At 45.1% G+C, this 24,459-nt stretch overlaps 1 protein-coding gene across 2 annotated transcripts in view; it reads left to right on the forward strand.

Annotated features, from left to right (window-relative positions):
- The first annotated feature begins 2,710 nt into the window (after positions 1–2,710).
- Positions 2,711–24,459, forward strand: part of VAV3 (vav guanine nucleotide exchange factor 3) — a 359,756-nt gene continuing 338,007 nt past the window's right edge. The window contains exon 1 of one of the 2 annotated variants that reach the window (XM_041747830.1): positions 2,711–3,173. In XM_041747830.1, the coding sequence (XP_041603764.1) occupies positions 2,970–3,173 (204 nt within the window). In that variant the 5' untranslated portion in view covers positions 2,711–2,969. The remainder of the gene's footprint in view (positions 3,174–24,459) is intronic. The other variant, XM_041747829.1, reaches the window with a different exon arrangement.

The raw sequence follows: 24,459 nt of genomic DNA on the forward strand, positions 1-24,459 counted from the left end.
TTTGAATACAAACAGCACAGATTGGAGGCTAATCACACTCACCCTGTTGTGAGAGCTTCATAACCCAGAAGAAGGGGGTGCTCACTGCCTTTACTGTTTCTTCATATGTTAGGGAAGGGCACATCATTTGCAGTGTTTGTCCAGTGCCCAATGGAAGGCTTGGCATTGGGTGAATGTGGGTGTGCCTCAGGAGTTAATGCAGGTCTCAGGGCAGTGGGTCCATTGAATCCTAAGTCCCAAGGCCCATGTGCAAAAATGGCCTTCATGGGAACGTGGGCCAAGCACTAGCAGGGAGTTGCTACTGAACAGAATTTAGTCCTTATCCCCCCTCTGGTCATTGTCATGAGGTAGTAAGATTTTAAAAGAAAAGGACTTTGGCTGACAGGTCGAAAAAAGCCTGTTTTCATTATTGTCCAATTTCTGACACTTTAATGAGTTCCACATGACTTGCATATTGCCATTAGCTCCTTGTTTACTTGAAGATCCCTGAACTTCTCACCTACCTTCTCTTCTAGGCCCTTCCATAGCTCTTCCTCTTGCCCTTCTCTCCACTCTCTGGTTCACTGCATTTGAGGAGCATTGTTTTGAAGTAATAGTATATATATTACATTATATATGAATTGTAAAAAAAATTAAATACAATTTGGTCATTGCTGTCTTTTTGTGAACTAAAAGCTACTGGTTCATATTTATGGAGGTCTTACAAAGTGGTAGGTACTACATGTTTTATCCATCATATCAGTGCTTCTCAGACTTTACCATAAATACGTGTCATCTGGGGATCTTGTTAAAAGATAGGCTCTGATTCATTGAGTCTGGAGGTAGAGCCTGAGAGTCTCCATTTCCACCAAGCTCTCGGGTGGTGCTGCAGACCTATAAACTGCGTTCTGAAGAGCAAAGTATTGCATTATTTGATCCTGACAACACTATCTATGAGGGATTATTTTTCCCATTTTTCATATGTGGAAATGAAGGGTTAGAGGCATTTTCTAGAGGTAATTTTCTTAAGGTCATTTTAGTAGAACCTAGCCACACTCAAGCTCTAAGTCCAGCTCTGCCTCTTGATATAGTGTATGTTATCTGGGTTTTGGACATGTCCTTCAAATACCAAGGGTGATCTAATGTTACCTAAATGGAATTTATGCTTCTAGGGCTTTTTTTTTTTTAATGCAACTTCTTTTCCAATTTCTTTTTATGCAGGATCATGTATTACATGGTGATTTAGATGTGTTTTATTTCGTTTCTAAAAATACGTAGTTTAGTATGATTTATTTGCTAAAATTGTAGTTTAGGAAACATGGTGCCATTGATGTAATCTGGATTGAACACAAGGGGAAATTGCTGGGGAAGGATGCATGTGAGGAAAGGAAATCCTCCAGCTGATTTATTGTTTAACACTCAGCGTACACAGGGTGCTACGATTTTCACAGGCTAATGGAAAAGGACAATCCCTAACCTTAACAGATCAGATATACTTAAAAAACTTTTTTCACCTTCGAATGAAATCAAATGGGTTCATAATAGAAAATTTGAGCTACCGAAGTGCCCTACACTAAAAAAAATCTAAAATCCCATTTCATTTTTTGTCTTTATTTTCAAGATTTAAAATACTACATCTGGAAAGGGTGAGCCACGACCGCATGTACACAGAACAGGGCGAGTTCAACGTGCTAGGCTCTTGCCATCAACAGCTTAAACATGGTTTCTGGTTTTGAGGGGCAGTGGGAGTAAAACGGGGCACCCGGGAGCCCAAGGACCGAGGAGACGTGCCTGCGCCGCTCGGTCAGCTCGGGGGTCCCGGGGCCCCGCACCGCGCTCGGCCGGCCGGCGTCGGCGCATGCGCGGTCGGCCGCCTGCGCTCGGGGCGCCCCGCCGGCCGCTGTCTGCCCGCCGCGCGCGGGGCCGGGGGAAGAGCGGGAGCGGGGCGCGGTGGGGCGGCGGGGCGGCGGGGCGGCGGGGCGCGCGGGGGGGGCGGGTTCCCGCAGGCGTCTCCGCACACTTTCCCCGTGTCCAAACACCCTTCCCAGCAACTAACTCGGAGACCGGGGACTTCTCCGCAGGAAGAGGGTTTAGGGGCCAGGCCGGGTAGGGGTGGGGGCGCCGATCCGTGGAACTTCAAGCGCTGCGTCCTCGAGGTGCCCTGGGCCCTTGTATCACTTCCTGGGGAGTCCTGGGGCCCCGACCGTCTTTCGCTGCCCTCGGACCCTTTAAAAGAAACGGCCGTCGCCCTCGAGGCGGGGGTCCGGCGCGAGGTCCGCGGGGTTGCGGTGCTCAGCCCCCTCCCCGCTCCCCAAGCCCGCGGCCGTCCCGACGGAAGACCTCCGGGCGCGCGCGTGTGCGTGTCTCCGCGCGTGTGCCCGCCTGTGTGTGCGCGTGTGCCTGTGCGCGTGCGTCCGTGTGTGTCTCCGCGCGTGTGCGCCTGTGCTTGTGCGCGCGCGTGTGTGCGTGTCTTCGCGTGTGTGCGCGCGTGTGTGCCTGTGCGCGTGCGTCTGTGTGTGTCTCCGCGCGTGTGTGCGCGCGTGTGCACGGGGGCGCTCCTCCAACCTGCGGGCTCGAGGTGGGCGGGGGCACCGGGTCCTCCCCCCCCCCCCCCCCCCCCGGCCCCGACCCCAGGCGCCCCCGGGGACTGGCGGCCGGCGGCGGGCCGGCCGGCGCGCTGGGCATGCTCAGTCGCCGGGCGCCGGGCTCGCGAGTCGGAAGCCTGTGCGCCGCCGCCGCCGCCGCCGAGCCGGCCGGGGCGCACGGAGAGCGCGCGGGACTCGCTGCAGCGGCGGCCGGGCGGCAGAGCTGCCGGGCCGGGACCCGAGCCGAGCCCCGCCGCAGCCCCCGAGCCGGCCGCTCCCGCGCCCCCGCGCCCCCGCGCTCCCCTCCGGGCGGGGGCCGGCCGCGGGCGTCGGCGGGGCGCGGAGGAAGCGCGGCCGCAGCGTCGCCGCCTGCCCCGGCCGGGCCGCGTCCCGGAGCCGTCGGGCATGGAGCCGTGGAAGCAGTGCGCGCAGTGGCTCATCCACTGCAAGGTGCTGCCCGCCAACCACCGCGTGACCTGGGACTCGGCGCAGGTGTTCGACCTGGCGCAGACCCTCCGCGACGGGGTCCTGCTGTGCCAGCTCCTCAACAACCTGCGGGCGCACGCCATCAACCTGAAGGAGATCAACCTGAGGCCGCAGATGTCCCAGGTAGGGAGGCCCGCGCCCGCCCCGCGCCGGCAGCCCCCCCAGCCGGGACCTCCCCCGCCGGCAGCCCCCCCAGCCGGGACCTCCCCCGCCGGCAGCCCCCCCAGCCGGGACCCCCCCCACACAGCCGGGACCTCCCCCGCCGGCAGCCCCGCCAGCCGGGACCCCCCCCCCACAGCCGGGACCTCCCCCGCCGGCAGCCCCCCCAGCCGGGACCCCCCCACACACAGCCGGGACCTCCCCCGCCGGCAGCCCCCCCAGCCGGGACCCCCCCCCCCACAGCCGGGACCTCCCCCGCCGGCAGCCCCCCCAGCCGGGACCCCCCCCCCACAGCCGGGACCTCCCCCGCCGGCAGCCCCCCCAGCCGGGACCCCCCCCCCCACAGCCGGGACCTCCCCCGCCGGCAGCCCCCCCAGCCGGGACCTCCCCCGCCGGCAGCCCCCCCAGCTGGGACCCTCCCCCCAGCCGGCGCCCCCAGCCGGCGCCCCCAGCCGGCAGCCCCCCCAGCCGGCTAATTTCTTTGTGTAAATGCACACATCTGGGTGCGGGGCCGGGCCCGCCTTCGCCGGGGGCCTCGGCCCGACGGGCTGCGGCGCGGGGCCCTGGCCGACGCCGGGTGGGTGCGGGCGGCGCGGGGCCCCTCCTGCGGGCCTCCCGGGCGGCGGCGGCGGCGGCGGCGGCGACCCTCGCAGGGTGCCCGTCCCCTCCCCGGAGCGCTCGGGAGTCGCGCAACAAAAGGAGTTTGCTCCGGCCTGTCTGTCACCGCTGCTGAGGGAGAAACTGAGACGATGGGGGTGACTGCGTTTAGCCTGCTCTTTGCGCTCGGTCCCCGTGTCTTCTCGAAAGAGGAACCACGACCCGAGGGCGCGCGTAGGAAGCGCAGGGCGTTCCGGGACCGTTACGCGTGCGGCGGCGGCCTGGGGGCGGCGCGCGGTCCCGGGAAGCCCGCGGAGCCGGCGGCCAGCTGGCAGGAGCCCGGCCTCCCCAGCGGCGACGGGAAACGAGAAGTTTCGCTAGAGATTGTGCTTCCTTCACCCGGTGCTCGCCCAGGTGGCCCGGTGCAGCCTAGCGCCGAGGGGCCTCCTCCTGGGCTTTCACAAACCGAACCACCTCGGACTCCGGGGGCCGTGCGCATCTAGAGGCAACTCCAAAGTCCCAGCTCGGAGGCGAGGCGCAGTACTTTCGTGCTTCTGTCAGAAAGGTTCCGTGCAGAAAGATCCTAAGCCCCATTCAGCACCTTTGTTTTCTCTTTGTCCTATAGAAAACCGTCCTCAATTTAAGAGGGGGGGAGGAGCCCCCTCCAAGACACACTTTATCACTAATCCTGAGTGATAGAGCCTCAGCTACCGGCAACTAGAGCAGTGCCTTTTACAGTGGAACTGACTTCATAAAGTTTAATAATGATGCATTTAAAGTTAGAGCACGCACATTCATCTTCTCTTCTTGATGCCAGCATTTCACCAGAATCCCTGTGCACCCCCACATTCTGCGTCCCTTGCTTGTCCTGTCTGCCTTCAGTCAGCTGGTTAGCAGTCCCCAAGACAGAGCAGGCTTGTAAGTGGTGAGAACCACATGAATTTAGAAGGGCGATAAATTGTTTCAGACTTTCCCATAATCCCGGGTGATGATTGCTAAATCTGTGGACCGCTTCAGAGTTGTCTCCATTCTGGATATCCTGTGAAGGAGTCTAACAGACCTTCCACTAACCTAGAAGCTGCTATTCTGAGCAAAGTTCTATAGGGAGCTGCAGTTGGTTGTCCAGTTTTTACAGATCACCATTTTTCACCTGGCCTATGGTCTCAGGAGGCAGTGCAGGTCAGGATGCCTTGGTCCAGCAGCAGGGAATACAGTATTGTGTGCTCTTCCTGAAACTTCAGTTTCCTGGAACCCTCAAAGCTTGTTCAATAAGTTGTTCTCAATAATCAATTTCTCTGGACAGCTGAGGATCTCTCGCTTTTAATCTTCTAACCTTTATTTGGGTGTTAACAATGGATGAAAATCTTTTCAAACCGGTTTTTGCCCTTTGTAGAAGATAGTCAATGTAACTTAATCTTTTTGATCACTGAGGAGCATCATTATAAGCATCATTAATGGAAATTGAGCACATATGTGCTCTAAGAATCCGATTCCCTACTGGGGGTCCCACAATGAACACATCAGGATCCTTGCCCTAAAGGAATTATTATACTGTGCTATCAGAGAAGCCATCAGATTATAAAGAGGTAAACAGCTGAATGACTTTCCGTAGGCTATTTTGCGTTTGAATTAATCTGTCCAGTCCTGAGCTTTCTAGTTTCAAATTCAATGCAATTTTCTCTGTAATGTCCTGTGAGTGAGGGCTCCTCTCAAAAGTGAACCCCTGAAGGCTAGTAGTTGGATATGGTGATGTCTGTCTCTGCTTCCTTCTTGGTCCTGGACCACATTGCAGAGAGGGAAGGCAGCCGAACAGCTGCTGGATAGAGGAGTTTGTATTATAGATTGTCATTAAATCCTTAAATGACACTTACTAATGGTTTCATTAAACAAGGTGACCTATTTAGCAGGCCTACAGTGTCTAGCACTTAATAGGTGTTCAGTATTAGTAAAATTATTTAAAATGTTTTTTTTCCTACTGTCATATTAATAGGTTACAATCAAAATTTTAAAATAACTGCAAAATATGTAAACCCCTTTGGAATGATATTTCTACTCCCATCTTTCTAGCTGCTTCTGGTTGGTTTTATAAGACTCCTAACCCCATCAGTGATCTTCATATTGTATAGTGAATCACCTAGTAACCTAGCGAAATCCTGACATGCTTCCCCGGGATACCAGAGAGTTGGGAGAGCTTGGTTCATGTCTCAGAGTTAAAGAATGACTCTCCCAGCAGAGTTGGCAAAGCGGTAGAAGTTTACTAAACAGAGATAACAGAGAAAGCTCTCAAAAGTGAGAGGGGTCCTGACAGGGTTGCCATTGAGGGGTTGTCTTTTGTAGGAAACAGACTGGGGAACGGTAAACTTCTTGTCAATATCAGGGTGGATTTGTCAATATCTTTCTTGTCTATCTTAGAACAAATAAGATGGACTCCTAATTATCATAATAACAAGCTGTTCTTGCAAATGTCATGAGCCCAGCAAGGTGTTCCCTTCCCTCTGGTTAATATCTTCTCCATGACATTTCTCTACATCTAGGATTTCTGTGAGTCTAGTCAGGTAGCCGGTGGCATTCTTGTGCCTCTGTGGTTTGAGCAGGGACTTAATGACCTGTGTCTTTGTAGTCTGGTGAGTTTCTGTGACTACTTAGTAGCCATTAAAGTGGGATACTCCCTGACATTTTGGAGCTAGGGAGCCAGGTTTATTTTTTCTGTTTTTACTGTCTTACCTGTTTTGTTGGGCTGGGCAAGAGCCTGACTCTGGGGCCTTTCCCTTATCTTTTCCTGCCTAGCCCCATCTGCTCCTAACTTGTTCTTGTATCACTAGCAGACTTTATTCTTTATTGAGGCTCCCTGCTCAGTGGGGAGTCTGCTTTTCTCCCTTCCTCTGTTCCTCCAGACCTTACCACCCTTCTTCCCATGCTCTCTCTCAAATAAATCTTTTTTTTTTTTGAAGTACTACTTTAAAGGCCCTGATTTAGATTTCATTGAAAATGAATTAGAGGGGGATGCTTGGGTGGCTCAGCAGTTAAGCCTCTGCTTTCAGCCCAGGGCATAATCCTGGAGTCCCAGGATGGAGTCCCACATCGGGAGAAGCATGGAGCCTGCTTCTCCCTCTGCCTGGGTCTCTGCCCCTCTCTCTCTTTCTGTGCGTCTCTTATAAATAAATAAATAAAATCTTTAAAATATGGCAAAATGAATTAGAGGAAGACATTAATCAATATTTAGTCACCCATTTAACGTGTTCCTTTTATAAAGAATAAGTCTAGATGGTTCATGGAAATCCAAGAAACTTGGCATCTGTATATATTGGATTTATTTTTCATCCAAAAGGTTGTTAGGTAGGATATAAAGCACACAGGTGCTTATCTCCCAGAACTGTTTATCTGTGAGAGTTGTATCAGGAGTGTGTTGTGAAAGGGCGTAGGTTATATAGCCTTGATGTTGTTTTTAGTGGTTAAGGTCTCTGAATGCATATAACCAACCATAGGTCTATCAATGAGATTATTTTAATCTTAACTATTTTGTAATGGAAAATTTGTTTTAGGATGAGAGTAATACATTTGATGAATTTACTTATTACTGTGTATGGTATAAGTAAATTTTGAATTGTCTTAAAATGAATTATTCAGGCTTTCAACAAATACTTGGTTCTATGTGTCAGGCACTGTTACAGATACTGGCTTGAAGCAATAAACCAAGGCCACAAAATTCCTGCCCTAAAAGGATTTATACCTTAGTGGGGGAGATGGACAACAGAGAAATAAATGACTATTATAGCATGTCATTTGAGGAGACTTCAACCCTGTAAGGGACTAGAGCAAAATGTGATTGTTTCATAGAAGGTAGTCAGGAAGGGCTTCTCTGAGGTGGTGACAATTGAGTAGGAACATGAAGAGAGTAAGGGAATGCAGGAATATGGATGTTTAAAAGATTTTTGCTGGCAGAGGGAATACCAAGGGCATAGGTCTTGAGGTCAATTACATGATGCGTACACTGGAGGAATAGCAAGGCCACTGTGGCTGGAGGAGAGTGAGTGTAGGAAAGAGTGGCCATGGTGAAGTCAGAATATGGGAGCCAGATTTTTAAGGCTAATGTGTCCTTGTAAAGACTTTGACTTTTCACTCTGAGTGAAATGGGAGGGCTCCTGACTAGATTTACCTTTCAAAAGGGTCACTCTGGCTGTGTGCTGAGAGTAGATTATAGAACAGCAAGAATGGAAGAAGTCAGGCTAATACAGTCCCCCCAGCAAGAGATGAAGGCAAGATCTGACCAGAGTGATAGCAGAGCAGATGGTGAGAAATAGTTCAGTTCTGCGTATGTTTTGAAGAAAGAGTCAGCAGGACTTCTTCATGTTGGAGACCGCGTAGGTGTATGAGAAGAAGAGCCAAGAATGACTCCAAAATTTTGGCCTGGGAAGTTGGAAAGATGGCGTTGCCCTTACCGAGATGGGGAAGACTGGAGCAAGGATAGCTTTTGGTGGATGTCCGAAGAGAGCGGGGAGGTGTGAAGCCAGCTATGTTTGAAATGCCCTGTAGACGTCTTGGTGGAGATGCTGAGCAGGCAGTGGAGAAGTTGGGTTGTAGGTGTGAATTTTGGAGTCATCAGTGTAAAAGCGGTATTTAAAATCATGAGTCCGGGTGATCTCACCTAGGGAGAAGTGTAGAAAAAAGGTCAAAGGAGTGAGCCACTGGCCTTGCCCATGTGTCAAGGGTAGAAGGATGAGAACCTATAAAGGAGCTGAGAGGGAATGGCCATGAGGGAGGAGGTGAAATCAGCAGAGTGTGGTTTCAGGAGACCAAGTGAATAAAGTTTTTCTGGGAGATAGCATTTGGGATGTCTGCTCACTCTGCTGATGGGTCAAGTAAAACGAGGATGGACTGTCAAAAATGAAATTGCTTGGTGATTTGACAGAAGCAAATTTGGTGTGTGGTGGGTAAATACCCTACTGGAGAAGAGCAGCTAGGAGAGGATCAATGCAGACAGCTATACAAATATAGACCCGTCTCTGGGAGTATGGTGTCTGTGATGGTGGCTGTTGGAAAAGACAAGAGATCTTAATAATTATTTTCTTGTCCAATAGAATTTTAATTTTATACTTACTGAAAGCTCTTTTAGTCTTAGATACATATACAAGACTGCTATGTGATAAAATGTATATGTAGAAAAAATAAATATATAAGAAAATATAAAATTTCATGTGTTCCTAAAACTTCTCCCTCAGATTGCTCCTCTTCATGCCATTTCCTCTCAGTCATTGATTTCTGTTTTTTTACTCTGAGCATCAAGTGTAGGTGATGCAGCATTTCTAAGAGTACACCACTATTGTCCTGAGGATTTCCTTCCAAGCTCTAATGTGCAGTTGGATTTTGATGCTGTTACTACTTTTTCAAAAAGGAAAAAACAAAAGAACAAAAAAAAAATCCTTTATTTTTGCTATATATAACTGTCTTTTTTTTTTAAAAGCTAGGATTGTATTAGTTTTAGCATTAAGGTGGGCATTCCAATACGTCTACACTCCTTGCCCCCCCAAACACGGGGGTGCTGTGTGAAGATGACTGGGTTATTCTGAAGGGAGGCAAAAAAGGCAGTCATTGTCCAAAAAGAGTGGTGTGCACAGTTACAGCTTTAGTGAATCAGTTCAAAATAATGTCCTTATTAGTCTTCTCAGGAATCAGGAACCTCTTTGCCATTTGTAAGATTATTCTCTTGAATAATCTGTCAGCATAATGTTAAACTTGATACCAATTGATCTTTTCATATAAAGTAGTTAAGTCCTGTTAAGGCATCTTGAGCACTTGTCCTGTAGGCATTCTTGATGGCTTACCCTGGGCTCCCTGGGAACTGGAGCCTGGGATAAAGGATAAAGTGTTGAGAGGTCATTGGTGAGGTACGATCCCATGGCTGCCAGGGTGAGCAAAGTGGGAAAGTATGAGTGGGTTGTTTCTGTTTTGTGGATGGGGGATAAATGTATCACGTTTGTAATGCAGACACCTTTCAGTAGGGATACCAATTTCCTGGTTTTCAAATACAATAGACTCTTTCCCAATTATTTTTCTTAAACTCTCTATGGTATTTGACAGGGACTCTTCTGTTCCTTCTGAAACTCTCCCTTGGTTCCTACCGCACTGCACTTTGCTCATTCTCTCATCGCTTTTACTATCCTCTCCTGTTTCTTCGCTGGTTTTTCTTTAAACATCCCATAGAAACTTGTATTGCCTCCTTCATTGTCTTTGTTCGTATTCCCTTTCCCGCATCCTTTCAGCTCACTGTAATGTTACCTACTTTTCATACCTCGGTGGAGCCCAGATTCATACTGATAGCCTACACCTGCCTGGTGGCATCTCTGTCTCTGTTGGTGCAACCATTTCATGGATTCCAGCGGTGACCATCACAGGATCCGACTTCACTACAAAGCTTGCCCCCAGCAGGGAGGGGGAAGGATGAGCGTGATGGGCTCACCTGGGCCTGAGCAAGGCTGCTCCTGCAGTTCAGCCAGGGGAGGAGGTGGCCGGTGACTGCCATGCCAGAGAAAGGGTGGGACACGTAGGGTAGAGAAGGACAGAAAGTTGGACTTGCTGGAGAGTTGGGATGGACAAGGCTTTGGGGCCTTTCCCACGCATTGAGAGTTAGGAGTATCTAGAATGAGCCTGTGTTTCAGGCTTGGGTAATGGGGGACTTGTGAGGGGGCGGATAGAGGACGTGCAGATTCAGAGGGAAACAGCACATTCAGTTTGTGAAGTTTGAAGCTACTATGAGTTACTTTCTGTATTCCCTGTGTCAAGCATCCTGTTCTCTTACTACTGTTTCTTTCTGGCTTACTCAAACTCCTAAAATCCAACAATCTTTTGAACTCTTGGTCCTGTCACCTCTTCACCGTCTTTATGTCTTAATTTCCTTCCTCCTTGGCTTAAATACTGCAGGCATTATAATTCTGGCTTCTCTTGATTTGTGGTACTTATTTGAGTAAAGTGCAGCCCTGGTTAAATCCTACTCCACTTACTCCTGCCTGCATCTTGGCTGTTGGATCTGTTGGAGAACATTTCAGACTGTTCTCACTTTAAATTTATGATCCTTAACCTCAGTGGGGCACCCACACTACCCAGCCATCTGATTGCATTTCTCTAGACCAGAGGTTCTCAAAGTATGTGAACCTTTAGGAGGTATATCTACCTCCTATGGTATATCTACCATAGATAGATACCTTTAGGAGTTCCATAGGTCAAAACTCTTTTTTATAATTAAAACATTATTTGCCTTTTCTTCAGTATTCTCAAGGTGTGTAGTGGAATCTCCAAAGCCTGCATGACACTGCTCATGTCATTGCTGTGATGGACCACGGATTATGTGCTTGTAGATATTTTAATAGTTTCTCAGTTGAGAATACTAGTATATTAAATGTTGATAGATATAATCCCCATAAACAGAAGCTGCTGGGGGTTCTCAGTGATTATTGTTTCCCCAATAATTATTATATTATTGAGATTTATTTGAGAGAGAGGCAGAGACACAGGCAGAGGGAGAAGCAGGCTCCCTGCAGGAGAGCCCAATGTGCGACTCAAGTCATGGAACTCTGGGATCATGACCTGAGCCAAAGGCAGACAGATGCTCAACCACTGAGCCACCCAGGCGCCCCATCCCCCAATAATTATTTTAAGAGTGTAATAAGACCCTGAGACCAAAAAGTTACAGAACTGCCCTAGACCATTTACTTTGACTCTCCCTGATGTCTACTTGTACCTTGTTTTAATTTTTTTTATTTTAAAAGATATTATTTATTTATTCATGAGAGAGAGAAAGAGAGGCAGAGACACAAGCGGAGGGAGAAGCAGGCTCCTCGTCAGGATCCCGATGTGGGACTCTATCCCCAACCGGGATCATGCCCTGAGCCAAAGGCAGACACCCAACTGCTGAGCCACCCAGTTGTCTCCCTTCTTTTTTTAAGTGTAGTTGACACACAATGTTACGTTAGTTTCAGATGTGTGACCTGGTAATCGCCAAGTCTACACATCACATGCTATGCTCACAAGTACAGCTAGGATCTGTCACTGTACAACATTATTACAATACCATTGCTTATGTTCCCTATGCTGTACCTTTCATCTCATCCCTGCGACTTCTTTCATAAGCGCCGGCTTGCATCTCCCATTGCATTTCACCCATTTTGCCCATCCTCCCACCTCCCTGGTACTTTTTCTTGTTGAGTCTCCTTCACCTTTGTCTCCATTCTTCCCTCTCATCTGGTGACCTTGCTTCCTAGTCTACTGAGAAAACAGACCATCAGAGAACTTCCTCAGATTCTCACCTTCTTGCATCTGTGCCCATAGATGATGCTTTCTCTCTTGTTCATTGGGTGGATTATCAGTGCTCCTAGCGAAGGCCAGTTCCATTGTCACTCTATCCCCATGCTTTCCTGTGTCCCCTGTTCTCTTCTGGAGCTTACCGTTTGAACGCGCAAATGCTGTCAGTACCCTCATTTGATTCAGGATCTATTTTCACAGTAGAGTCACAAAGGCTTGCTTGAACATTGGGTGTGGTGGAGAGTGACTGAGGATTCCTAGGGTTTCTCTGAACTGCTGGGGCAAGCAGTCAGGTAACTAGAGTCAGGTAATTCCTCAGAACTGGAGGTTCCTGGTGGACAAGGGGCTAAAATCCAGATTCATTAGTAAGCCTGCAAGGACCTGTTGTCTAGTCTGCTAGAGGTGTCTGCTCCACCTCTCAAAGTTTTCTTCCACTCTCTGCTTCCTGTGCTTTTTGTGGCTTCTCAGATGAGCTGTGCTGTTAAATGTCCTGTCTTACAGCATGTGCCCACCTCTCTGCTTGAAATGCCCTTACATGTGTGATTGAAGATGTAGTTCAAGAGTCACCCTGGCTGATAACTTACTGCTTTGTGCCACACTGTATAGTGTGTATAGGTGGAGCGTGACACTCCTTGCACTGTTTTTGCAATACTTTGTGTGCATTCCAGGCTGTGACCTGTGTGAGGCTGCCATAGGCTTGTTCATTTACACAGCTCCAGAAATTGATGTCAAGACTCATACATAATACATGTAAATAGCCATAAACTAAATTCATGGATGGATGAGAAATGATAACTTTTTTAACCACTTTTTCAGACACCTATAAATTTTAATAAGATGTACTTGGCACTCTGTCATTAAAATTCAAAAACATCTGTTCATTGGGCGCCATTACTAATAATAGATAATATTACTTTACCAGTCAGCCACCTGAATGACTTTCAGAAAGTGTCTAGAACTGTTTGTTCTTCTTCCTCATATCTAAAATAGGCATAATAAAAGAACCTACCCCCCTAGGGTGGCTGTGAGGACCAAATGAATTAGCTCTGTGACAGGCGCATAACAAATTCACAAATGTTGATTCTTGGGCAGCCCGGGTAGCTCAGCGGTTTGGCGCTGCGTTCAGCCCAGGGCCTGATCCTGGAGACCCGGGATCGAGTTCCACGTCGGGCTCCCTGCATGGAGCCTGCTTTTCCCTCTGCCTGTGTCTCTGCCTCTCTCTCTTTGTGTCTCTCATGAATAAATAAATAAAATCTTTAAAAACAAAACAAAACAAAAAAAACAAATGTTGATTTTTTTTTAAACTATGATGATTACTACTACTTCTGCAGAAACCTACAAGGCAGAGTGTTAACGTTTTGCATGAATTAACTCCTTGTCACACTACAATGAAACCATCACTGTTACCGGCATGTGATAGCTACTCTCCAAGGCTAAGAGGAGTGTAGTAAATTGTACTAGCAAGTGGTTCAGGGTGGAGCCAAGATCAGAATTAGAATTCTGTATAAAGCCACCTGAGTTCCTTCAGCAAGGCTATTGGAACATCTGAATGTGAATTGTAGTGAATCCGCACCCCCCCTTCTATTGTTCTCTTGCAGTCTTTGCTTAGAAAAATGTTCTCAGGTTGGTTTTGTGGTTATTTACAATAGCACCCCCATATTAGTCACTGAGTAATAATTTTGGTTTCAGGGTATTGAATGTATCAACTGGATGATTTTATACACACATCATTTTATGCAGTGTACAATAGGAGATAGACTTCTGACAGGTATATGATGGTGAAAGGAAATAAAATCGGGTAGAAAAATGAGGAGAGTTAATGAGAGAGCAGGAGAATGAGTGTAGCTCATCCTTTTTGGCCTTTTAATGCTGTGCCTCGTGACATGTGGTCCTGCGCACAGGTTCTGTGCTCTGTTCCTGAGTGAACTCAGGAGTGTCTACATTTCCCCAGGCAGGGGAAACGTCATTGTTTTAAATAGCAGGCTTTCAAATGGTTATCTTTTTTTTTTCTCTTTATTATAACCATTCTTCTTGTAAATGCATGGACACCTATTATTAGCTGTTATTTAGCCTGTTCTGTATCTTCATGCAACCCTGTTAAAATAGATCCTGCATTGTGGGAAGGCCAGTCACAAGTTTGCATTTTGCCTTTCTCCAATCTTAAGTATTTAGTGGACAGAACCATGAATAGGAAAGTAGTAGATACTTTTGGTATTCATAGAAAATTATTTTAGAATTTTGTGCTGCTATCTGAACATACTTTCAAAATCTGTGTTGCAAGAATTGTACTCAGCCTTTGAGTTGCTTGCTTAACAGGAAGCCAGCAGGATATGCTACTCACATGGGAGTTCTCTAAAGGGTCAATTAATATGGAATAGTCAATGAAACACTTGATACTCACCTTCCATGATTTTTCAAAGTGCTTGCCTTAAAATAGATCAGTAACAGCTGGCTTGAATAAACAAGCATCATGCCTCTGTGCCCGCTAATGTCAGCCTTTTCCTGGGAGCATGGGGCAATATGGTTTAATGAAAAGGCTTCAGGCCAGGAGTCAGGGGACCTGAGAAGCTCAGCTGTGTCTCTAACATGTGGCCTTACCAAATACCTGCTTTTGTCTCTGCCTTCCATGCTTATAGCAATAATAGCAAATACTGACATACCAGTAATATGCTGAATAGCAGCTAAAATTTTTTACGCATATTTAGAGCTCATTAAAGGAGGCATTATGGTTGCATGAAGAGAGCTTTGGGACGAGTCAGATATATTTGAATCCCAGCTCTGGCGAACTTGATGACTTTAGGGAAAATTACTTGTTGCGTCTCAATTTCTGCATAGGCAAAAAATTGTAATACCTACTTTGCAGGATTGTGGTGAGAATTAAATAATATTTGTAAAATGCTTGGGGCATAGTAGGTACTCAGCAAGATTTTATTTCCTTCCTCTTCTCCCACATCCTTGATCCTCATGAGTCTAAGAGCCAGGAAGAACAAGATCTTATCACTGCTCTACAGAGAAGGAAATGGAGGTGTGCACTGGCTAGAGGATTTTGTTCAAGGTCACACAGACAGGAAGTGGTGAAGACAGGACTTGAGTCCAATTGTCCTAATTCCAAATGCTGTGAAGTTTCCCATTCCTGCTACCAAGCTGAGTGCTTGGATGGTGAATCGTGTGAGGAAATTACTGGGAATATGTTTGGGAAAAGCCAGGCCTGCCCTTCAAGTACAGAATGACATTGTAATTCCTTGTATTGAAATTTACTGTATTTCAAATAGAAATGCCTAAACTAATGAAATTGGTTTACATTTATTTTAGACTCTGATGATCTAGTTCATGGATTATTTGCTTTTTGTTAATTTCTTAGCTCCTCCACTTTCTATTTCGTTCTGTTTTTACGAGAATTTGTGCATATGAGTTCATTAAGTCATCAATTTGTCTACTATATATTAGGTTTTACAGTAGATACTGAGGATTCAAAGGTAAATAAAACTCAGTCCCTGACCCAGTGTGACTTAGTCTACACAGCCTGGATTTTGCTTCAGACATGCTTTTATACAACCAGAGGATGGGGAGGGAGACTACAGTTAGAGTGAATGAGCATGGCAAATGCTTGGTCCTGGGTAATGCATTTTTGGATGCATTGATAATTTTGCTGACATGCAGTGTATGACATGTGCATGGGTCAAGGTATTTCTGTCCTTTCCATAGATATCTGTCTAGAATCTCCTATATGCAGGGCACTGGAGTCCTAAAGATAAATTATAGGAACTTTCTGCACTTATGGAGCAGGAAGAAAGCAGATTTAGCCCGAGTCAGGTTTTTTTTTTTTTTTTTTTTTTTTTTTTTTTTTTTTTTTTTGCAAAATGCAGAACGGAAGTAAGTCATTGGATGCTACGAGGCAGGTGCAAAAGTGCACATAGCTGGGTGAGCGAGATGACACCAGGAAGAGGATAGATGCATGAGTGGTTACAGGAGAGGAAGAAGGCTTGAGAAAGAAACTGGGTGGGGAGAGAGAGTGTGTGTGAGATGAAGAATGTGCAAAGACATTCAGATCTCAGTGATGTCCCCAACAGGACAGTTATTCTGAGTGGTGATGAAATATTCTCCATAACATTAATATTGGAATATGGCCATGGCATTTGGCATGAAGATGTTAAGTTACATGACTTTGGTGAGTGGCCTGTGATATCCGATGATGGACTGTTCTTTTGAGGATCTTAACCATTGTGGGAGCAGAGACCATATAGAGAGTCAGACTACATAACGGGGATGTAACTTAACGCAGTGTCTAAGGCCTGTTCTCTTTCTGCCTCTAACCTCCTGACTTGCCACCTCTCACTCCCTCCCACCTACCTAACCGTTCATGGTCTTCCTTGTGCTACTTGTTGACTGATACTTCTCTTCTCCTTGGTCTGTTTGTTCTTGGCTGCATACTCCTGAGTCCTGCTCGGATATGTGGTCAGACTTTCTACATTCATCCCCAGTTCCTTCACCTGCTGTGACATTGGATGGTCCGGCCACCCCCGCCTTACAGTACCGTCCTCCACAGGCTTTCCCGCTCTTGCTTCTGTGCCGAAGAGAGCTGTTGGAGAAGCTCACTCACCAGCCTGCTTTTACTGCCCAGCTTCACTTTAGCTGGCCACTGTGTTCATCACCTCTTTGCAGTGCCTCCTGTCACCCTCTTGGCATCTTATTCCCCGAGTCAGACTCCAGCTCTGTAAATCCCAGACAGAGTCCCCAGCTTTGCTGCCGTCCTTGCAAGTCCACTTAGATTTTATCATTACTACCCCGTCCTCCTGAGTCTTGCCCTTAATCTGTCCCATCTACCCCCCATGGTGGTGACCACTGTTACTGTTTCTAGAAATAGCAAGCTGTCCCAGACTTTACAAGTGTGCATCAATATGCACATGTTTTTGTTGCTTTCTTGGAGAGCTTTGGGTCTTGAAGAGAATATTTAATAAATTAGAAGCCCAGAGAGAACCAAGTGTTATGAAAACTTTGATTCTGAGAAGTTGGACACTATACACTAGAGGTATTCTTTTTGGTTTGTGGTCTCCAGAGCCCAGGGGTGTGCTTGAGTGAATGTCCACCAGTGAACCAGAAACTCAAGTCCCCTTTTTCAGTTCCCTGTGGCAACAAGGCTGCCTGCCCCTTTTGCAGCCAGCTTGGAGCATCTGTTTTTTACAAGCTTTTTTTGGGGGGTGGAGGGCGGGTGTGGGTAATGTTATCATTCAGGTAAGACAACTTTCCTTAATCGTGTGTGCAGTGCCTGACAGAGAAAGGATAGTTCTGTCACACTGATACTCCAAAATGTAGATTTAGCAGAAAGTTATTAAATTCCCTGGCATTTGACCTTCAAATATGAGAGAGCATTTGTTGGCTAAAGGAAGTTAGTAAGCTTAGGCCACAGTCAGCCACACAAGAAGTGCTTGAGATTATTTATGGTGAGAGTACTTGAAAATGGAGCCTTGTGTTTTCCTATTAACTGTACTTGGGGATTCAGTAGAATGTCGCATTTATCCTCATGAGGAGGAAGCAGGGAATCTTTGGAGTTCAGAATGAGCGCTCACATGAAAGATCTGGGTGCTTCCAGAGACCCCATTTAAGGAGAGAATGTGTCATAATTGCTGTTAACATCAGTTTCATTTCTGTACGTTCTAAAATATGAAGTTGGACTCTTAGGAGGGTTTATGTGGTGGCTCCGATAGTTAAATTCTTATTGAATTCTCAATCTTTCTGATTGAGACCTGATCAGATCTCAGTCTGATTTAATGACCTTAGCAAAGAGAAGAGTAATTAGAAACTTGGTAAAGGATGTCATTTTTTTCCATGTTTAATAAATGGTTCACCAGTTTTCAGTGATGCATATAAATTAATTTCTCACCTATCTAGCTAGACCTAAGCTATTCGGTAAGTTTACCTTTTTGGGAATTACCTAAAGCCTTGCTGGGCTTTATATAAAATAAAGCTAAATGAAAAAATACATTTAATAATAGCATCATCTCTCTATAGAAGAGAGAAAATAGATTTCTATATTCCATCCAAATGCAATAAGCTAAACTTCTTTTATACTAACCATTAGAGAGTTCTTAGATTCTGACTTAAGGACTTTTCCCATAAACTCATTAGGCAGCATTGTGTAGTTGAAAGCACCTGGGCCTTGAATATATTAACCTGGCTTTGGATCCTCGCTATGGCACTTAATAATCTTGGGTACCTTGGGCATTCTGCTCTTGGGTTTCCACATTTATAAAATACCTATTGTAATGTTGAAGGGATGAAATTAATTGCAGTAATGCATATTTGATATTTGGCACTTAGTAGGTACTTAGTAAATGTGCCAATCCTTTCCCTTAAGCCTATTTTTTAAATCCAAGGAGATAACACATTGCAAGTTAAGATGAGAAAGAGGGACAGCTGGAAGTGAAATTGACAATAGTTAAATAACCCTATATACCATGGACTCAAAAACTCAAAAAAAAAATTAATCTTGAATTATGGAGAATGCTGCCGAACTAATCAACATACTACATACACTAGGCTCTGGGGAGGAATAGGTCCTGTTTAAATGGACCAGTATAGCAACTGATTGTATCGTTCAAAGAGTCATACAGTTATGGAGCTGGAAAAGTCCTTAGAGGTAAATTTTTTTTTAAATTTTTATTTATTTATGATAGTCACAGAGAGATAGAGAGAGAGGCAGAGACACAGGGAGAGGGAGAAGCAGGCTCCATGCACCGGGAGCCCGACGTGGGATTCGATCCCGGGTCTCCAGGATCGCGCCCTGGGCCAAAGGCAGGCGCCAAACCGCTGCGCCACCCAGGGATCCCCCTTAGAGGTAATTGTAGCTCAGCTCCTTGGTTTTAAAAGTGGGCAGCCTGAGCTCTCTGATACATGCAATGATTTGCCCAAGGTTACTTGGTTTCCTGAGTAAGCGTGCATTACTTTTCTCACAACAGAATACTTAAGACTCAAGTCCTCAAGAGAAGTTAAGTCCTATTAGTCCTTAAAATTTGGGGAAACTTGGGCAGCCCGGGTGGCTCTGTGGTTTAGCGCCTCCTTCAGCCCAGGGCATGATCCTGGAGATCCAGGATCGAGTCCCATGTCGGGCTCCCTGTGTGGAGCCTGCTTCTCCCTCTGCCTGTGTCTCTGCCTCTCTCTCTCGCTCTCTCATGAATAAATAAAATCTTTAAAAAATTTTTTAGGGAAAATTGGAAAATGATTGAGTTCAGAATTTTTCCTGTGAAGTACTTCTTATAGAGGCCTTGCTCTCTTGCCTTCAACTCTCCATCCTTTCCTGTTTACCTTGGCTCTATCCATCCATCCCTTGGATATAGTAGTATCAGGGAATCTGTGGGAATAGGATACAAAGTGTCAGAATTTGGAGCTCAAAGTCTGGGGAAAATGGACAAAACATTGAAAAAATGATTACAGTTGACTCTTAACAACATGGGGCTTAGGTGTACTGACTTGCTGTGCATTTGAAAATCTGTGTATGATTTGTGACTTCCCAAAAACTTAACCACTAATAACCTGCTGTTAATCAGAAGCCCTGCTAATAACTGTTGATAAACACATATTTTATATATGTATTATACTGTATTCTTAAAGAATAGAAGAATGCCAGATTTTGTGTCCCTCATCTTAATCACGGGATGCAAAATACATACATATGTGCGTGTGTGATGTATGTATATATGTATATGTATGAATGTATATACAATTCATACTCTGCCAGTTTTCTTGTAACAACAGGCAGCATGGTATATTGAAAGAACATGTACTTTAGCATCATACAGGCCTGTGTTCAAATCCCATCCCACTAGATGAGCAACTGCAGGCAAATCCCTTAGTCTCTCAGCATCTTAGTTTCCTTGCTTGTGAAACAGGGATAGTTCTTCCTGCATAGTGTTGTGGAGAGCAAGTGAACTCAGGCTAAATGTCTAGCATAGCCCTGGGCATATGGTAGGTACTTCGTGATAGTTTGGGACCCTTTCCTTCTCCCGCCTCATCTAATCTTTCCATGGTATAGGGCTTTTCCCACAGTCCTTTAGAAATGATGACATTCTGTTTTGGCAAATTTTCTCTTCTGTTGTATTCTTTCTGCTGATGTTTTATTTAGGGTAATAGAATCTAAAGGCCTTAGAATATGATGACTTTATTTTTTTTTAAAGATTTTATTTTTATTGATTCATCAGACAGACAGAGACACAGGCAGAGGGAGAAGCAGGCTCCCTGTGGGGAGCCCAGTGCGGGACTCAATCCCAGGACCCAGGGATCACACCCTGAGCCGAAGGCAGATGCTTAACCACTAAGTCACCCAGGTGCCCCGACTATTATGGCTTTAAAAGTGATTTAGTTTCCATAGTTATATTTACCTGTTGACAACTGTGATATAGTAAAAGAGAAAACAATCTACCAGGAATCGGGAGATTTGCATTCAAATAGTGGCTGTATCACTAATTAGCTTTGTGATCTCTGAGGCTCTGTTAGCTCAGTTTCTCTGAACCTTCATTTTCTCCTTGATAACCAGGGGTTGGCTTTGCATACTGAAAAGAACGTGGGCTTTACAGTTAAAATTTAGGGTGTACTACTAATAAGCTGTATGATCTAGGGCAGGCTCTTTCACTTCTCTCTCTTACCTTAGTGGCCTCCAGAGAATAACACTGTCTATACTTTAGGTTCTCATGAGGATTGGATGACATAAAGTATGATGAGTTCTTGCCTCTCAGGTTTGTACATTGTGAATTCTTAATCGGCAAGTGGCAATAAGTCCTTTGACTAAATATGATTATGGTTAGTATTAGTAATGCTTGTTTCCATAGAGAGTTGAGAGATTCACTAAGCATAATTATTATAGCTGAATTTTAGGAAAGATTCAGTAATTTTCTCAGGATCATGTCAGCAATGATAATGGAATAGTATGCAGCTGTGAAAATAATGAATAGTCCGCTTGATATGCTCCCTGTTTATAGAGTCACTTGGATTACTTCCAGTTCTTTTATAGATAGCTTGACAGTAAATGTCCTTGTATGTATTATTCCCCATCTTTGGTTTATGGCTTTCAACTTTATTTTCAAAGTGAATCTTCTAGGTCAAAGGTCATAAACATTTTGCAGCTCTTGTTAATATGCTGGCTGATGGTTTGCAGAAAAGTATTTCTAATTGGCATAAGAGCAAATTTCTAAAGTTTTGGTCAAATACAAAGACTTTGGTATCATTTAGGTTTGATTCTTATTTATTTGCTGAATGACTTTGAGCAAATTAACCTCATTAAATCTGTTTTCTCATCTGTAAAATGGGATGTAAGTAGCCACCTCACAGTGTCTGCCAAGTACTTAGTTGGTGCCAAGTATTTACTGTTCAGCCTTCATTGTCTTTCTTGAATCCATCTGTGCTCCCCAACCCCCATCACTTGGCCCACTGCCTCCTAATTGTGTATATTTTACTTTTTGCCACTGCATTCTCCCAATTGCGTTTTCAATAATCTTAAAATACACACACCCATTCCCATCATGTGAACTCTTTTGTAACTTTTAGAGTGCTTCCTTATCTCTGAGGGTAAAGAAGGCCCTTTGAGATCTGACCGTACTGTCCTCTCCAGCTTCAAAGCTCTTCTCTGTTGCTCATTCTGCTGCAGCCATGTTGGATATTTTTCTATTCCCAGAATTTGTCACCCTATCTTTTCCCTCTAGACTTGGAACTTGCTGTTTTGCCTGTTTCTTGGTTTTCAAATTCTCCATTTATTATGGCTTAGCATCCTTAGAGGTATTTGTTTCAGAAATTGATGTTCATGCTACACCTAAGCCTCATGATGGCAGAGACCACATAGATTTATCCACTGCTGAATTCCTGGGGACGAGTACAATGCCCAGCACATAGTGCTCAATAAATTTTTGGGAATGTATAAATAAATATAATAGTAACTTAATAATAGGTACAGAATAACTTATTAGCAATTAACATAGGAAAGAATTTTAGGTATAGTTTGTTAAAAGCCTTTGTGACTTCAAATTACTTTGAAATTAAATATCAAAATCAAAGTGTTTTCCAAGGATTTTTTAAAAACCTAAATGTTTTATAATTTAGAGCTTGTCTCTCTCTCTTTTTTTTTTGTAAGATCTTGCCTACTTTTTTCTTATATAATCTTCCATATTAATGAGGGCAAGTCTGAAGAGAAGAGGGCAAATTACTTAGAGCAAGCATAGTTTAGTATCAAGTAGTCTTTCATCTTTGCCAACACCCTTCATCCAAGACCTATATTACCTGAACCATCCAGAAGGCTGGGCAGAGAATCCTTATAACCCAAATTGCAGCCGTACTTAATGATGAAGATGAGCATTCCTAAAAGATTAGATTATGCCCAATATGTTTCCTGGCACTTGAGAACTCCAGCCATTTTGGTTTGCATTTCCCAGACATGTAACATATTTTATATTACATTGTTAGCCTCCGCAAGTTCAAAACTGTGTTTTATTTATTCGAGGTGAGTTCATTTTTTCCACTCACTACCCAAACAATTGTTGAACTCCTGCTGTATTCAAAGCTCTTATTAGGCACTGAAGATCTAATGAGCTGACATTATAAGAGCAATACATTTTGGAGGACAAACTCTTTCCTCATACTTCATGTTTCCCTATAGACGAACTTTTGTTGAAAGATTAGAGTAATACCTGGGTATATGACTCACCTTCTTCTGGGTGTTTTCTCTGAGCCCCTACTTACTTGCACAGAGCGTGGTTGTTGTCTGGTGGATTCTCTGCTTAACCTACCAGCTTAGGTAGGCTAAGCAGAGCAGGTTCTGCCTTCAAGGGGGAGGCCTACAATCCCCCCCAACTCCCACCCCACCACAGGAGATGGGGCAGGAAACGGAAATGTGGAGGGGAACAAAGGAGAGTTGTCATCTGTAAGCCACATTTTCCGGTATATATTAGTGTTTTTCAATGAAAAGTTCACGTCTTCATCTGATTTCTGTATCTGTTGCTCATTGGGTTTCTCACTCAGTAGGAAGAAGAGCATTTACTACTTTGACCTTTAGGGACCAGGAAGCTTATTGTGGTCTAGTCCATAGGCAGGTGGATTAACCAGGCACAGTTGTTTGTGATGGGCACTCAGGCCTTAGCAAGTGCAGGGTGCACTGATCCTAGCTGGGTTTTGTGGGTGGCCTGAGGCACTTAAACTTTGTATTTTGTGGGTTCTGCTTGGATTGGTGCTGTAGGTGAGGCTGAGGAAGGTGTTGATCTTTTTAGTCATTTGGGGTAGACTAGCATTTTCTGCTTTTGTGTATTTTAGCCAAAGTTCCTGGCCAGAACTTTGTACTGCAAAAGTGACCATGTTTCAAGAATGCTGTTGTGTGAGGTTCCTCCTTTAGATTGTGTAAATGAGGACAAGGTAGGAAGTGAAAAATTGGCTTTACCACATTCAGTTAATTTTATTCCAGGCCAAAGGAAGGCCCTGGAGGGATGAATCTTATGTAATTGTGTAGTTTATCTAAGATCTTTATAGACCACCAACATATGCAGACCAAGAAAGCACCCTCTCTGCAAAGAGACTGTCTCAAAGTCAAGCAGATGAAGGAACAGAGCTACTTACTGCCTCAGGGCATAGAAGTATTACTTTAATACTTCATCAGAAGCTCCTCCACTGAAACAGGAGTTATATTTGCTCTGGATCTGTTGATTTCTCTAAGTTCAGGCCATCCTAGAACTGTGGCTTCATGTATAGAAGAGTGGTAGATTTTATTATGAAAAAATAAAAAAGGAATGAGAGCCTCTTTATTTAAGAAGTTCTTGGTTTTAGATAGACAAATGAGTCTGTGAAATGTGAACCCAAACATTAAGAAGATGATTTTAAGGCCTGTGTCTGCAAATGCTCAGATTCTAGAGATCAGGTTCTTTTTTTTTTTTTAATTTTAATTTTTTTTTCTTTTTGGATTTTATTTATTTGAGAAAGTGAGATGGAGCCTGAGCCAGGGGAGAAGCTGGAGGCAGAGGCAGAAGGAGAGGGAGAAGTAGGCTTCCTGCTGAGCAGGGAGGCCCCATGAAGGGCTTCATACAGCTAGCTCCCTTGAGATCAGGATCTGAGCGGAAGGCAGACACTTAACCCATTGAGCCAGCCACCCAGGTACCACCAGGTGTTGTTTTTGTTGTTAAAAAAAAATTTTTTTTTTTAAAGGAAATCAAGATGGAACTAGAGTGGTTTGGAGAAATATTGGTCTTCTGAAAAGAGCAGTGGCAGACTGGAAAGACTAAGCCAAGAGAAAGGTTCAGATATGTGAGATATGAAAGGAAAAGGAGATTCATTCTTGTAGTACTACTTAGAAAGGGGAAAGGGCTTATAGAAATACAGCAAAGGATCTGGA

This window comes from Vulpes lagopus, chromosome 3, assembly GCF_018345385.1.
Source record: "Vulpes lagopus strain Blue_001 chromosome 3, ASM1834538v1, whole genome shotgun sequence".
NCBI lineage: Eukaryota > Metazoa > Chordata > Mammalia > Carnivora > Canidae > Vulpes > Vulpes lagopus.